Below are 13764 nucleotides of genomic sequence, written 5' to 3'. Positions count from 1 at the left end.
AATGGACGCCAGTGTTTCTTTATTTCCACGAAGAAAAACAACACTCGAAAAGAGGCTTTTTTTGCAGAAGAAGAAGAGAGAAAGAGAGATAAGTCTCAGCCTCCTGCTTCGAGGTCTTGGAAACATTGATGGCCTCTGGCTAAACTTTACGAAGAAATGATCAGGGGGTTATTGAGGGAACTCCAGCTCCTCGGAGACAGTCGGGCATTTACACGGCGTTATTATGATATCACTATACGGGAAACGGGCATTTAATTTTCGAGGAAAAAAAGTTTTCTGATGATTATCGAACGGAAAGGCATTAATTTTATTTTAGAAGAACCCCCCGGCCGAGCATGAGACATCGCTTTATGATTCATCAAGAATGTTAGGCGCATGAACGAAAAAATATTCGTACTATATGTCTTACGTTACTATATAGCTTTTTGTGTATTTTCATACTATCCTTCACTATTTTACTAGGTAGTCAATATTTTTTAATTCTAATAGAATGATATTTATCTAATATCCATGATTTTTCATCGTCTTCAACATCTGTGATGATGTCCTATTAAGCCAGCTTCATAATACCGGCGCGGCAATTCAACCGCGTCAAATTTTCTATATTAATCTACTATTAATAGCGTGATGCCTTTCCAGGCTGTTGTCACCTTGCTTCCGCACCCGACCAGCTGACAAGGTGAACCAGCCCTACGAAGCACTTATTCGCAACCACACACTACTTCACCACTTCACCATTTCACCGACCTCAACAGCCGAGGGCCGTCTAGAATCACCTAGATGCGGGGTGATAGAGATGAGGAGTTACACAAGGAAAGCTATACTACATGAGCCCCGTAGTTGGCGGCATGGTTTCTGCAAGCTGCAATATGTCATATGAGAAGAACAGCTCAAGGGGACCCCTCGGAAGCACCCCATAGGTGAACCAGGAGCTTATCCGATCAACCTAGAGCCCACAGCCCACCATCGACCGGGCTCATGAACCCAAGTGCAAAAAAGGTGTGTGATGTAGTTCTTCGGTATGATGCAACCTTTTTTAAAATTACCTCTTCTATAAATAGATAGATCGCAGGCTCTAGACCGCCGAGCAAACGCGTCCGTGTGTTGTCCGCTCGAAGCAGAAAGTTGGACACGTATTTTTATCACAGACCCCTCCCCCTGCCAGGGGAATTCAATAACTTACACCAGACGCGTGCCCGTTTAAGACATTTCAGGCTTTTTAAGCTCTTCCCCGTGGGGACGGTTCTCACGTATCACAGCAGCAGGTAGCTCGATGCATGCAAGGGATGATATGATACCAGAGCTCTCGGAAGCTTAGCCCGGGCCCTAGAGAAAGTGGATGTGGCGAAAGCAAGGGGGCAACTCGGACGCATGCAATATTAACCTTATATCTCTAGCTTGGATAAGACCCATCCGTTCCTGAGTGGCTACCAACGGTTCATCTGGCAATAGTGTATTTAATGTCGTGATCTACCAGTTCTACCCCCTTGCCAGCGAATAAACCATGGATCTAGTTAAAAAGAGTTCGCGTTTTTCTAACCCATGCTAATAAGGACCGGTCCCGAGTAAAGACGATTTAGGGCGCGGGTCCCGGAATACCGTCGATTTGGCCCAGGATAGGAACCTTTACCGAGCCGTGTCATGCCGGTTGTGGATACGCCCACGATCGTCCCGCCCCAAGCAGCTAAGCTACAAATATCGTAATACGTACGACTTCATTTCGCCTTAAACTACCGTGCCATCTTCGTCAAGGAACCCTTGCGACCCTATCCCACAAATCGAGCGCGTATGACCTAAACGTCCAAGCAACCCCTACCACTGCTAGGTACGCCTATCCGATAATCACGATCCGGGACTTGGCATCTACCACAGAGCGCTCTAGCGGCCGGGCGATCCAATCGTGATAGTCGCAATATACGAAGCAGCAGGTCAATGTGTTGAGCGTGAATGGGTCCGTCGAGGCTGCTGTACGACGAACAGCTTTCCTGATGACCGACTGAGCTCCTGACGTAACCAAGAAAACATACGACATAGCGGGGAGCTCCTGGAGTGCTACCGATACGGTAGTCCGGGTTAGGTAACTTGGTGTATCACCAACGCCACTCTCGCTGACATGCTGTGTAACCGGTGCAATGTAGGAATTAATTGCACACCAAATTGGTCCGCGGGGCGTCCTTCGCAATCTCGGCCGAGAAGCTTGATCCCAAGAGTGAGCTTCCTCGGTACTATCGCGAAGGTCGTAATTCGATGGTCGGTTAGAAGGTAGACACGGAATCGCAAATGGAGAAGCACCGATTGTGGCCCTAGACAAGGAAGTGATTACTAGAATTTGCGTCTAAATCCAAAGAAAAAAGGTGTCGTGACCGAAGATCAAAAGCTCCAAGCTCCAAGCCCTACCAATATTCCAAGAAGCGAAACAATACCATACCCAGGTTGTGGAAAACTCTACCTTCTCTCCTAGATCTCATCTCTCGACTACCGTCATGCGCCGCGGGCTGTCTAGTCAGTTCCGCGAAGAGCACCAGGTGCTCAGCGGGAGACCTTCTTCCTCTCCGCCGGGATGAGGACTCGTTCATGACAGGAAAAGAACCTTTCTTCATCACAGACGCGCACCAACCATCTCCATCTCCATCTCTACCTCTATCTTCATCTTCACCATCTCCTAGTGCACCGTCATGGCGAGAACGGGTTCTCAGGAACCTTCTCCTTCTCGACATACACCGCGGTCCCGCAAACCGAGACCTGTATAAAACCCAAGACCTCCCTCTCCTCGAACGCGACGCCCACAACCGCATTCGCGCCCCTGGCCACGCAGTCGCGCGTCATGCGCTCGGCGGCCTGGTCGCGCGCGTTGTACATGATGTGCGTGAGGCTCTTGACCTCGCCGCCGGCCGCGCTAGCTTTCAGCAACGCCTTGGTGTCCTTGAGCGCGTACGTCGTGCTCCCGAACACGGCGCCGAGGACGCGGGACACGCGGTACCCCGGCAGCGTCGCCATGGTCGAGGTCAGGATCGCGGGCGCCGTGCAGTGCGGCTCGTTTTCCGGGCGAAGCGTGGCGAGGGTCGGGGGCGCGGTGGCGCCGGGCGTGTAGGATGCCGGACGCCCGTTGACGGTGCCGGGGACCATGAGGGTTGAGCGGCGGTTGGTGAGCATTTTGGGTAGGTGAGGCGGTTTTTGGACTTGGTGAGGGTTATCGTTTTGTTGACGTTTGTTATATGGATGTTTAGATAATACGACGATCAATTGGACCTCAGATGAGTAATGATTTTGGTGTTGCGCGTTGAGAGACGCGGTCAAGAACACGCGTAAGGGTGGATAGGGGTAAAAATTCAGCTCCAAAAAAGAAACGCGAAGTGATCGAAGTCGATGATATCTTTTAATCAGATCGACCTTCTCATGAGATCGTAGGAGATTTATCAGATCTCAAATTGGAAGACGAATTGGGGAACGACGTCATATCCATCGGTGAGGCCTCACGCCGTATCTTTGTAAAGCGAGTCGCTTGGAATTTCCCATCGTCTGAAACATCGCCTGCAACATTGCGTGAACTACCGTCTGGACATGCCTCGATCTGTTCTGAAAAGCCTGGCGCACGGCTAAAATTGGCGAGTATGGGGATCACACAGGGGTCTTGCTACATGCCAAGGCCCCCTGGTATGATTGATCGAAGCTCAAAGCAAGCTTCTCTGCTGGCCCCAGCCTGGCGGTACGGTGACGGCGTTACAAATTGCATGACGACCAAGAGGCAAGTGATGCTGTTGACGATGGGTATGTTTGGAATGGCAACAACAGAGTCGTGCTTTTAAGAGTCCCTGACATAAGCTTGTCCCCTGGACGACACTGTTAAGTGTCTCATTTATGCCGTCTTCACGAGCCATCGGAGATGTGAAAAGATTCAGTTAGAATCAGTCTTGGAATGGCTAGATTTTTGATATAAGTCGCCCAAGACCATCGACGGCGAGGCAGACTTGAGCCGACAGAGCTGCCATGGTATAATAACCGAGCTACCAACTGAAGCAGCTAAAGGAATTCCGAACGTTAAAAGTTTAGATCAACCAAGCGAGCTGCAAGGCTTGGTGAATATACAGGGAAGTTTTTAGACGTTTATTCATTGGCCAATTGAACATGGAATCATGCAAGGTCAAGAAAAGGTGAAGAAGGACGAAGCGAGTGTAGATGCTGATACCATCAGATAACAAACCTGGACATCGGCAATAACTTCCATAGGGCTGAGCTGAAAGTTAGCTTACATAATTTGTAGCTCATTTGGAATCTTCAATCCTCCAGGTTAGAGCTTAGGATGGCACGGACCACTATGAGATACCTGCCCGATCCTTCCCTTCATTGAATCTAATGGCATCATCCGGCAGGCGGGTGGCGGCGAATAGATTTGTCATTGTCTGGGAAAGCTCCCCCTCCAAACGTCACCACCCATCGGACCTGCATTGTTGACGACCTTCTATGTGGAATCAAGTCCGATATTTAAAAGGCAAGTGCTAGACAGCGTCTATTCCAGCTTCCGATACAATTAATCCCATCTTCGCCATCTCAAATTGAGTTCCAATTCCGACTTATGACCACACGACCAGCCGACAACCCCACCACGGAAACAACGACAGCTCCAACCACAACCACAACAGCACCAATAACCCAAATCCTCATCGCAACCGCAGTCGCAATCCTCGCAATGTCCTTCACCATGCCCACCTTCGCCTCGCGGCTCTTCCGCCCGCTAAGCACGCGCCTCGGCATAACGGCCGACACCTCCGGCGGCAGCGCGGTCGCGATCCCGGAGGGCGCCGAGAAGGCCACCGTGGCCGCGGGCTGTTTCTGGGGCGTCGAGCACCTGTACCGCAAGCACTTCGGCGACAAGGGCCTCTACGACGCGCGCGTCGGGTACACCGGCGGCGACCTGAACAACCCCTCGTACCGCGCCGTGTGCGGGGGCCAGACCGGACGTATGTTCCCCCCTTCCTCCCCCTTACCTCCCCGCTTCTCCCTTACGCCCATCTAAACAAACCAAACCGAGTAATACTAACACAACCCACCAAAAACAGACGCCGAAGCCCTCCAAATCCACTACGACCCCACACGCCTAACCTACCGCCAACTCCTCGAGTTCTTCTACCGAATGCACGACCCCACAACCGCGAACCGACAAGGGCCGGACGTAGGCCCGCAGTACCGGAGCGCGATCTACTTCCACGATCCCGAGCAGGAAACCGTCGCGCGCGAGGTGACGCGCCAGGCCAACGAGCAGTGGTACAAGGGCGGCGTCAAGACCGAGGTCGCGCCCGCGGGCCGCTGGTGGGACGCCGAGGACTACCACCAGCAGTACCTGCACCATAACCCGTCCGGGTACGAGTGCCCTTCGCATTTCTTGAGGCAGTTTCCGCCGCTGCAGTGATGAGGTGCGAGGAGAAAAGAAGTTGTGAGATGGCGGTTTGGTTGGGTTAAGTGCGGGACTGGAAGGATCAGTCTAGCTTTGTTGTTCTACTACCCTACGATATTACGACGGTCATCTATGATGGGTATGTTAAATGTCTGTCCACAAGGAGGTGGTATGAGGGTACAACCCTACATGTTCTGAAGGTGTTCCGGGGTTTCGTTGGTAATCCAATGACCCAATGGCTTACAGCACGCCTCTATGTGTTCAGCATCAAGGCAAATGTACGGAGAAATTCAGATAGCCCTCAAATTTCGAGGCTAGCATTTTCCTCATTATATAACACATTTAACACACCGTTATGCTAAATAGCAAAGCCACTAAGTTCTCCTTCGTGGCGAATCCGGTAACTCCGTGCCTTAATTTGATGCTTTGCATTTAATCGATTCATTCCTGACCCAAACACCTTCGCCCATGCAAATAACCCCATTTGTGCCGAAGCTGAGATGGTATCAGTGCTCGACATATGCATCAGCCCCCCTCCACTTCCATTATTCTCATGGATTACCACAATCCTTTCTGCGTCGTACTTGGGTTCGCCGTAGCCAATGCTCAGCAATCGGCGTCCTCCAGCGGATCCGGATCTTCGTACCATCCCGTGGCGGGATTGCACGTATGCCCTTGGGTCCAATTAATGTACTTGTCTAGACCGACCTTTGCTCTCTCTCCCCAGACGTAGTTTGCCATTCTTAGACCATCGACGGAGCTGATCTTGGGACGATAATCCAGGCGCGATGGTAGATCCTCAAACGCCTCGCATATGTCCCCATGTACATGCCGCCTAACCTCTCGACCGGGTCGCACGTCTCTATGACTGTCCCACTGACTGCAAAAATCGATTCTACCAAGATCTATCCAAGAGGTGAGAACAAATCCCCAATTGAATGGCTCAGGTAAGGGAACAACGTCAATGCTAAAGTCTGTGGTGCAGTTGGCACAGCCTAGGACCTCGCCTAAGAGAGGGTGCACGTCCGTTGGGTTATGCCGTGCGCCAGAGACTACCCATTTGAGGCGTTCGCAAATGATGTGGCCCTCCTGCTTAGATACGTCCAGGGGTTCCTTGCTGAAGCAGGCTACTTCATGCCTCGTGATGTTTTGCCGGATATGATCATTTTTACACAAGGGATTGACCAGTTGCTGTATCAATGGCTGGTACACGGAACCCCAGTTACCATGATTACACATCGGGTAGGTCTTCGGTAGTGATAGAAACGACAGACCAGTCCGCGGCGGATCTTTAATCATCTGCCCGAATAACCATAATGACAGAGCTGACTTGTCAACGGACGAAACAACCTGCTGTCGTCGTAAAATCAAGTCGCTGTTGCGGTAGCGCGCTCTCAAGGTGACTTGGACTAATATTCCCTTATGATAAGTTGTTTGCGTGTTGTTGACCTGCTGCAAAAGGTGCCTATAGGGAGCGCCATGGAGACGACGTTTGCTGATGGTACGGAGAAGCTTCCTAGTAGCACGCGGCGGCATATGATGATCCATAGACCAATCAGCACATCTAGCAGCTTTGTGTGGAGCATAGGCCCGGTCTATGAATGGTAGGAAGGGGTCGTGGATCCGTTTACACTTATAGCAGTAAACGAGATCCTCCAGGTCGTAGTCGATAAGGCTGAGTAGGGTTCCACGAATCTTGGTCTTTGATGCATCGGTCTTCTCAATAAATTTGTTTAGAACACGATAGGACACTGGCTCGTACGGTTCTGTAATCCCGGTCTTCATGCATGAAGTCATGAATCGGTACATCAGTTCCTTGTTGACGAGTGCCAACACTGCGACATTAGCTGCTCCTAAGTAACTGGTTATGTGGTCGAACAGCTCTTGTGGAAGAAGCAATAGACCGGAGACTTTTTTCTCGGTTTGCTGTCCTGATGAGAGGACAATGACGTTCCTAGACTCGACATCTTGAGCAACTGTGTTACGACTATTGTTGGTTAAGGTGATGCCGAGGCCAGTGGAGCTGGTAGGGTTGCCAATTGATGATAGATCGTCATTGTCAACGAGAGAGCTGGGTTGATGCGTGAGTCGTTTTATAGATAGTTTGCTTATTATATCTCTCAATTTACGAGACTTCGTTAATTTGGAACGAGCGTGGCTTGATGATAGTTAGCACTAATTTGACCGGCAATGATCGTTTTCGGTGCCGCGCCGAAAAAGCGCGGCGTGGTTGGGGATCCGGAGATGGGGCTGAGCTTCTAGCTTCCAGGCCATAATAGGATTGGGAACCTCGGAGGGCGGCCGCAACTGTCAAGATGCCTACCTGAGAAGGTAGACCTGGGGATATGAATATTGGGAAAGTAGAAGAATGACTTACCTGAATATCTTTTTTCCGCTGAATGAGGACATGGCCCTTATTCAAGTTAAACGAGGGTTCCAATCTAATTGGAACCCTCTCTACCTACGACTACACCGACCTGATATCTCAAGTATGTAGGTAACGGATTGTAGAATAAATGGACGAAATCATTACGATAATGTCACGCGTCGCGAAATAAAGAGCATAACATTAAATGTGAATTGAAGATGTGAGATTTTTAAGCTTGAATTAGGCGGGAAAAGTGAATCGTAGGTAGGTGCTTAATCATTTAATGTACTTGACTCACATATGCAGGTGCAGGTGCAAGTCATTCGGAGGCAGAAGCCTGAGGAAGGTGCAACTAGTATCGATATGTAAGTATTGAAAGGGACAGGGGGTTGGGAAGTTCCCTCTCACCGAAGGAGTCAGTCCTGGAGGAAAGGGCAACAGCAGTTTTCGGATTTAACGGCCCATCGTTTTCAGGTCTCAGCCTCAATTTTTTCAATAGAATCGTCAAACTAGGTAAGTACAGTGTAAACGGTCCCAGCTCTTGCCTGTCAGTTAGCAGCTATCTACCAGGTACCTACCATCTACGCACACGGCACGTCCGAGCTTAATCTCAATAGCCTCCTATCGTACATTGAGCACAATGTGGTAGGTATGACTGTACGAGATGTAAGTACTGGGTAAGTTCCAGTTTATTTAAGCGACTAAGCGACTTCCAAGGTTTTAAAGCGCTTCCAGGCCCCCCAAAAGGAGAAATGGTTGGTAATGAATTTGCATCTTCTCTCTGCTCAAACTCGGATGTCAAGTCACCTGAGAATGTCACATTGCCAATCAAATAAACTAGAGCGCTTCGTCCACATAATTCGTCAGAACAGGGATCCTTGGCGCATGTGAGACATATCACATATCTATTTCCATCGTCTCCCTAACCACAGGAATCAATTTTTATTACGTCTAATAAGAACAAGGACATGTACGGTAATCGAATTTTCCATTATCAGGGTGTGATGCAAAGCTGCGGTTTTTATTTACATAGCTCGTTGGTACATTTATACAACCCTAGACAATTTGGACGTTTGACGTTGTCTCTAGTAGAGAGGAGAGTTTGTATTCTGCCTCCAACATTCTGATTAAGTCTGTATGCGAGTCTGTCTCACGAGCTAATCCTCGCATATTCGAAGAATCCCATTTCTCTTCGTTCACCGTCATGGCGCCCTCCTAGCTTTTATGTGACCTGTCCTTGATATGATTCATCCCTTTTACTTCCTGCGGTTTTGCTGCATCATCAAGATCTGAACCATCCGAATGAAGATGTTCAAGAAGTCCAACTCCAGCGATATACTCTCGTTAACCGGGTCCTTCTTGATGATGCCCTGCTCGGCAAGGCGGGAGTGGTATAGGATCTTCTGAACATCGTACAGCGTGAAACCGCCGAAGACCGCTAGACCACCGTACAGCCAGATGTTCTCAGTGAATGCCAAAGTTCGGGCGGCAGTTACCGGGATGACGAGAGGAGCAAGACCCGAGACGGCAACGATAGCCGCACCTGCAAGAAGAGGACCACCGATGTACATGTACTTCTCCTGCTTAGCGGTGGCGCCGACGAACGAGATAGAGCCCATCATGGCGACGGTGTAAAGGCCGGCACGGGCGATCAGGGCACCAGGCGCAAATGCGAGGAGAGGTGCGACGAAGGCAGCCTGGGTGGCATTGAACGCAGTCCACAGTGCGTACTTGGGGACGTAGCTATTCAATGTTAGATCGATATCGATTTTAAGGAAGGGAGAAGGGACCGATAATACTCACTTGTCAGGGTCAACGGCTCGAGTTCCGAGCATGGTACCGAAACTAAGAGCCAAACCACCGATAGCCACAGCCCAAGGATTTGTCACCATCAATCTGTAGACAAAACCACTGTGGATCATCTGTCGCGCAGTAAGGCCGATAATACCGATACCGAGGCCAGTGTGGAGGAAGGTCGAGTTCAGGTAAGATCGCTCAAATGCCGGCATTCCACCGTCCTCTCGTGTCTCGCGGTTGAAGACAGCATTGATGGCGATAAGAGTGCCGCCGAAGATTGCGCCACCCGTAAGCAGCCGACGCATCGTCGAACCCGAGTCGGCCGCAGGAGCAGCAGTCGGCTGGATGTAGCTCCTCGACGATTGCGCAAATGCATTTTTCGGCGTTGATCGCGCTAGCGTTGATGCGACAGTGGTTCGCGATGTGAAGAAGTTGGATGGCCTTGCGGATTGATGGAATGCTCGGATGGGAGCTGCCGATCGGAAAGAGCTTTTCGTGAGCTCTGGCAATCTAGAAGCGAAGCGCGCGGGCCCCGCACGAATCGTGATTGTGAAAGACATTGTCGCTTTTGACAAGCAGTACTGTAGAGGTTGTGGTTGTTCACAAAAGAAAAGGTGGAATAGAATAAAATGTTGTTTGAGGAAGAATGTAGATGATGGCAATGAGTTAATGTTCTGGTGCGGGAAGTAGCTGATGTAATAGACCACTTGCTACTGGTGTGCAAAGGTGGGAGCGGAGAATGAACTGGAAAGAGCCCACCGGTTTCTATAAATTTCTTAACTCCGTTGTTCCGATCGACTTCATTATGTAATCCACAGCTAGACCAAAATTGGAGAACATCAATCCCCCTTTTTAGTTTCTTTTCCTCATCTTCTTTCTTTTTGGCCTATTATCTCATAATTCCTCCCCAGGAATATTATCGCTGGACCTTTGCTACTGTCAATACTCTTGCAAGATCAGGTGCCCAACAGCAGCTCTATAATCAACATGAAGCAATGCCGTACGAGTGCAAATGGGACGGAGTAGCGGAAATGGAAGAGAGAATTCAATCAAAATAGTTGGTTGGAAGGGAAATAATATGCAAAACGACACTTGGAACAGGGACGGGTCAATCACGAAGAATGGGACTGCGAAGCCATCAAGACAGTGACTACCTCTTAAAGCGACAATTATCGGCGTGGAGAACTCGTTCACTGAAGAACTACCAAGGTGTGGTAGCGACTAGGCTATTACGGAGGGATCAATTTTATCCCCATTCTTGATGTGGAAGATAACCTTTACGGAAATGAGGAAGATGACGACACATCCATCAGTCGTCCAGAATGACAGTTCCTAGATAGGTCAAAGAGTATGAGGTTCTAGGATCTGACCGCCAAGGATGGGCTTCCCCGTGCCTCAAGCACCTGCTAAGACAATATGACGAAATCCCTCTATCGAAAACCGACCCAGAAATTCAGGTTTGACAATATCAGTTAGTGAGTCCCCTATAACGACGGTTAAAGTTAGAGTCTATCTTAGCCGGCGATCGACGTTACTATCTACCTGGTTCGTTTAGCCGTCGACATCCAGGACTACATATCCGTCTCCTTTCTATTCAAATCACCTGATTCAGCGGCCGGGACAAGTACGTATGGCCGGTTTCAACTTCAAACACCGTCCGGCTAGGGACGGCCGACGCTCCCGTACTTCGGCAATTGATCCAGACATTCCGGAATATTACTGAGGCACCGCCGCATGTGCGCTAAGTTTAGTCAACCAGCCGATATCAACAATGGTAATTCGACATTTAATGTCTTACTTTTCACCGAGGACTTTCCATCACTTCGGAATGATTCTGTCAGACGGGTTACGAGGCTCGGGTGCATTGTCCTTATGCGCCGATTTTAAATTACTTCTGAGCACCGATATGTCACACTTGGAACAACCTCCTCGTCTAAGTGTATTTTAGTGCGATCTAATCAATATAGGAAATGAAGCAACCGCAGTGGAGATAGAAAGATTTTTATGATAAGAACCGCGCATTAGTTGCTGGAGGGGTTCAACAATTGTTTGTGACATCTCCCAATCGTAGCCATCTCATCATAGACGCTAACCATGTATAATTCGTAACGGTGACTCCTTCGTGTCAGACTCTAGATAGCTGCCTGGCAACTGCAACATACTTAGCCTGTACTATTGTTCAGATAGGACTTTGATCACGGCACAGTTCTAATCAAAAGGTTAGGTGCCCAATTAATATCTACTGGCTTACGACGAGAAGCGGTTCTCGGGTTTCGTTCGACCACAAATCAGCCCCGGGAAAAACGTAATCGTTGTGGCGACCCAACGCCCGGTTCAAAAATGGGGTCATCCGAGAATCTAGACCGAAGAAACCAAAGGCGATACTACTTGAACGATTTTAGATTTCCCAAACAGGAACGCTCAACGTCTAAATATCCACTGACCCTCTACCCTTCGGAATCGTTACCGACTCAAGTGTCTGCGTAAAGAGGATACCTTTGAGCGCTTAGATAATAGACACATCATGTTTGATTGGTAGGGTAGAATGATATAGGTAAAATCGCATCGTGTTCCTGATCCAGCTAGGTAACATGGGTCTTTCTGTGGATACCTAAAGCTCCGAAGGGATGATCAGACGCACACAAGATGAGATCCAGATTGTTGGTACATACCCCGAATGCGTCGTAAAGTGACGCGGTCGTATTTTTTTCAGCCCCAGTGATACAGTATAAAATCCTGAGGGAACAAGTAAATGAGCGTTCCATCTAAACGAAGGAAGGGATTTTGGATTGATCTTTATATATAGGTAATTATAAGGAAGTTTTGTTCCGCCCCGGAGTGTGAGAGATCTCGATTTAGGCACCAGCGATCAAGATTCTTATTACTTACGTAGAACGCATATGCCATAAAATAATCCATCGGGGTTAGTTTGTAGATTCGATTTCACACTAGCCATGATCTTTCGTTTATCTCGCTTACCTACTTCAGATGTCGGCATGTGGCCCAGTCTCACCACGTAGGCCATCTAGGGTGGTAAGAAATTCATCTTCCACGAAAACCATAACAGCCAACCAAAAGTTACCTACGTAAAATATCATACATTTTGATAGCGCCAAGTTACAATCAACTCTTTCCCATACCGAGTTTCCTCCGCTAGTTCAGCTGCTAATATATAGCTTGAATGGAGCTTTACCATGCCTGTTCCAAATTCTACCCGTCGATATCCATATGTGGATGTTTGCCTTTACTTCGATAATAGTTGCGTATAGATCCACACCTCCCTGGTTCCTGGGTAAGTATCTATATATATATACCACGTATACCGTAATGCTTTTCTCACATCTCCAGGCTAACAGTTAGTATAAATCCGAGATATATTCGTATGTCCGCTGATTCTCTATCTAGGGAGCCATAACAATGATTAGGCAATGGCCGGAAGGCACATAAGCGCGGAAGAAGCCCTTGCAACTAGCTGAAGCGCTCGCCTCAATAACGAGTGCCTCGGAGCTCGAAACCACAAGATCTATATAGGTGTCAATAAATCCGATAGCCCAATGGGCAACTTCCTGAAATGGGTACCTCCGACGGTCCGACTCCGACGGGCCAACGGGTGCGGTTACAGCCTCACAATATGTGCCATTAAATTAAATTCGCGGAGTACTCTACATAATACATATGCTTAGGGAAGTCTGCAGAGACGGGTACTCCCACGAACGTTCCCCCTTGCTCCCGCTAAGCCACGCTACTCTTTATCGTTACAGTGCTATACCATATGAGTGACCACCCTTGATCACCCTTGCATCCTCGCCTCCGCCGCTATGGTATAGAGACATGTGATGCCAGGTTTACCACGTGGGATCGTACTAATTTTGGCCAGTACCTAGATCAATGGGTAGGGATTTCTTCAGCTACCCAGCTTGTTTCTAGACTTGTCAGATAATAGTAAAAGAGCCTACAGCAAAGTTCATACCAAAACCATGGTAAGTACCAGACTATCGAAGTACATAATGGAGGTAGACCCATACTAAAGCCTTCCATCGCTTCACATATATACCTACCTAGGATATCTTATGGGAGATACCCACAAATCTGATGGGAAGTCATAAATATCTACTAAAATGATATTAATCACCATATTAAGGAGATTTTTCAATTACCAAGGACTGTTTAAGTTGGGGTTCGGATTATCGAGTGAATACAAATATAG

General features: G+C 48.7%; 4 protein-coding genes across 4 annotated transcripts; 1 reads left to right on the top strand and 3 right to left on the bottom strand.

The window, feature by feature from the left end:
- Positions 1-2673: 2673 nt before the first annotated feature.
- On the bottom strand, positions 2674-3153 carry F4807DRAFT_464536 (uncharacterized protein; the record flags this gene model as incomplete). Its single annotated transcript, XM_048002140.1, has 1 exon — positions 2674-3153. The coding sequence occupies one exon, from the start codon at positions 3151-3153 to the stop codon at positions 2674-2676; it is 480 nt and encodes a 159-aa protein (XP_047850176.1).
- Positions 3154-4699: 1546 nt separating this feature from the next.
- Positions 4700-5407, top strand: F4807DRAFT_464535 (PMSR-domain-containing protein; the record flags this gene model as incomplete). Its single annotated transcript, XM_048002139.1, has 2 exons — positions 4700-4958; positions 5058-5407. The coding sequence occupies 2 exons, from the start codon at positions 4700-4702 to the stop codon at positions 5405-5407; spliced, it is 609 nt and encodes a 202-aa protein (XP_047850175.1).
- A 353-nt stretch (positions 5408-5760) lies between these two features.
- Positions 5761-8500, bottom strand: F4807DRAFT_442600 (uncharacterized protein). Its single transcript, XM_047999485.1, has 2 exons — positions 7770-8500; positions 5761-7550 (listed from the first exon to the last, which is right to left on the bottom strand). Exons 1-2 carry the CDS (start codon positions 7799-7801, stop codon positions 5999-6001), a joined length of 1584 nt encoding a protein of 527 aa, XP_047850174.1. The 5' UTR covers positions 7802-8500; the 3' UTR covers positions 5761-5998.
- Positions 8501-8951: 451 nt separating this feature from the next.
- Positions 8952-10408, bottom strand: F4807DRAFT_278350 (inhibitor of apoptosis-promoting Bax1-domain-containing protein). The gene is made up of 2 exons (XM_047994653.1): positions 9564-10408; positions 8952-9503 (listed from the first exon to the last, which is right to left on the bottom strand). Exons 1-2 carry the CDS (start codon positions 10115-10117, stop codon positions 9017-9019), a joined length of 1041 nt encoding a protein of 346 aa, XP_047850173.1. The 5' UTR covers positions 10118-10408; the 3' UTR covers positions 8952-9016.
- Between the last annotated feature and the right edge of the window lie 3356 nt (positions 10409-13764).

The sequence above is a fragment of the Annulohypoxylon truncatum genome (assembly GCF_022578515.1).
Source record: "Annulohypoxylon truncatum strain CBS 140777 unplaced genomic scaffold F4807scaffold_41, whole genome shotgun sequence".
Classification (NCBI taxonomy): Eukaryota; Fungi; Ascomycota; class Sordariomycetes; order Xylariales; family Hypoxylaceae; genus Annulohypoxylon; species Annulohypoxylon truncatum.
Note: the sequence above shows the minus strand (reverse complement) of the source record. Positions and strands in the feature narration are given on the sequence as shown.

Excerpts from the sequence above, each read along its gene's own strand:
- F4807DRAFT_442600 (XM_047999485.1), bottom strand. The coding sequence starts at position 7,801 with ATGTCCTCATTCAGCGGAAAAAAGATATTCAG. Across the intron at positions 7,551-7,769 it reads AGCGGAAAAAAGATATTCAG|CCACGCTCGTTCCAAATTAA; the intron begins GTAAGTCATTCT and ends ACTATCATCAAG.
- F4807DRAFT_278350 (XM_047994653.1), bottom strand. The coding sequence starts at position 10,117 with ATGTCTTTCACAATCACGATTCGTGCGGGGCCCGCGCGCTTCGCTTCT. Across the intron at positions 9,504-9,563 it reads CGAGCCGTTGACCCTGACAA|CTACGTCCCCAAGTACGCAC; the intron begins GTGAGTATTATC and ends AACATTGAATAG.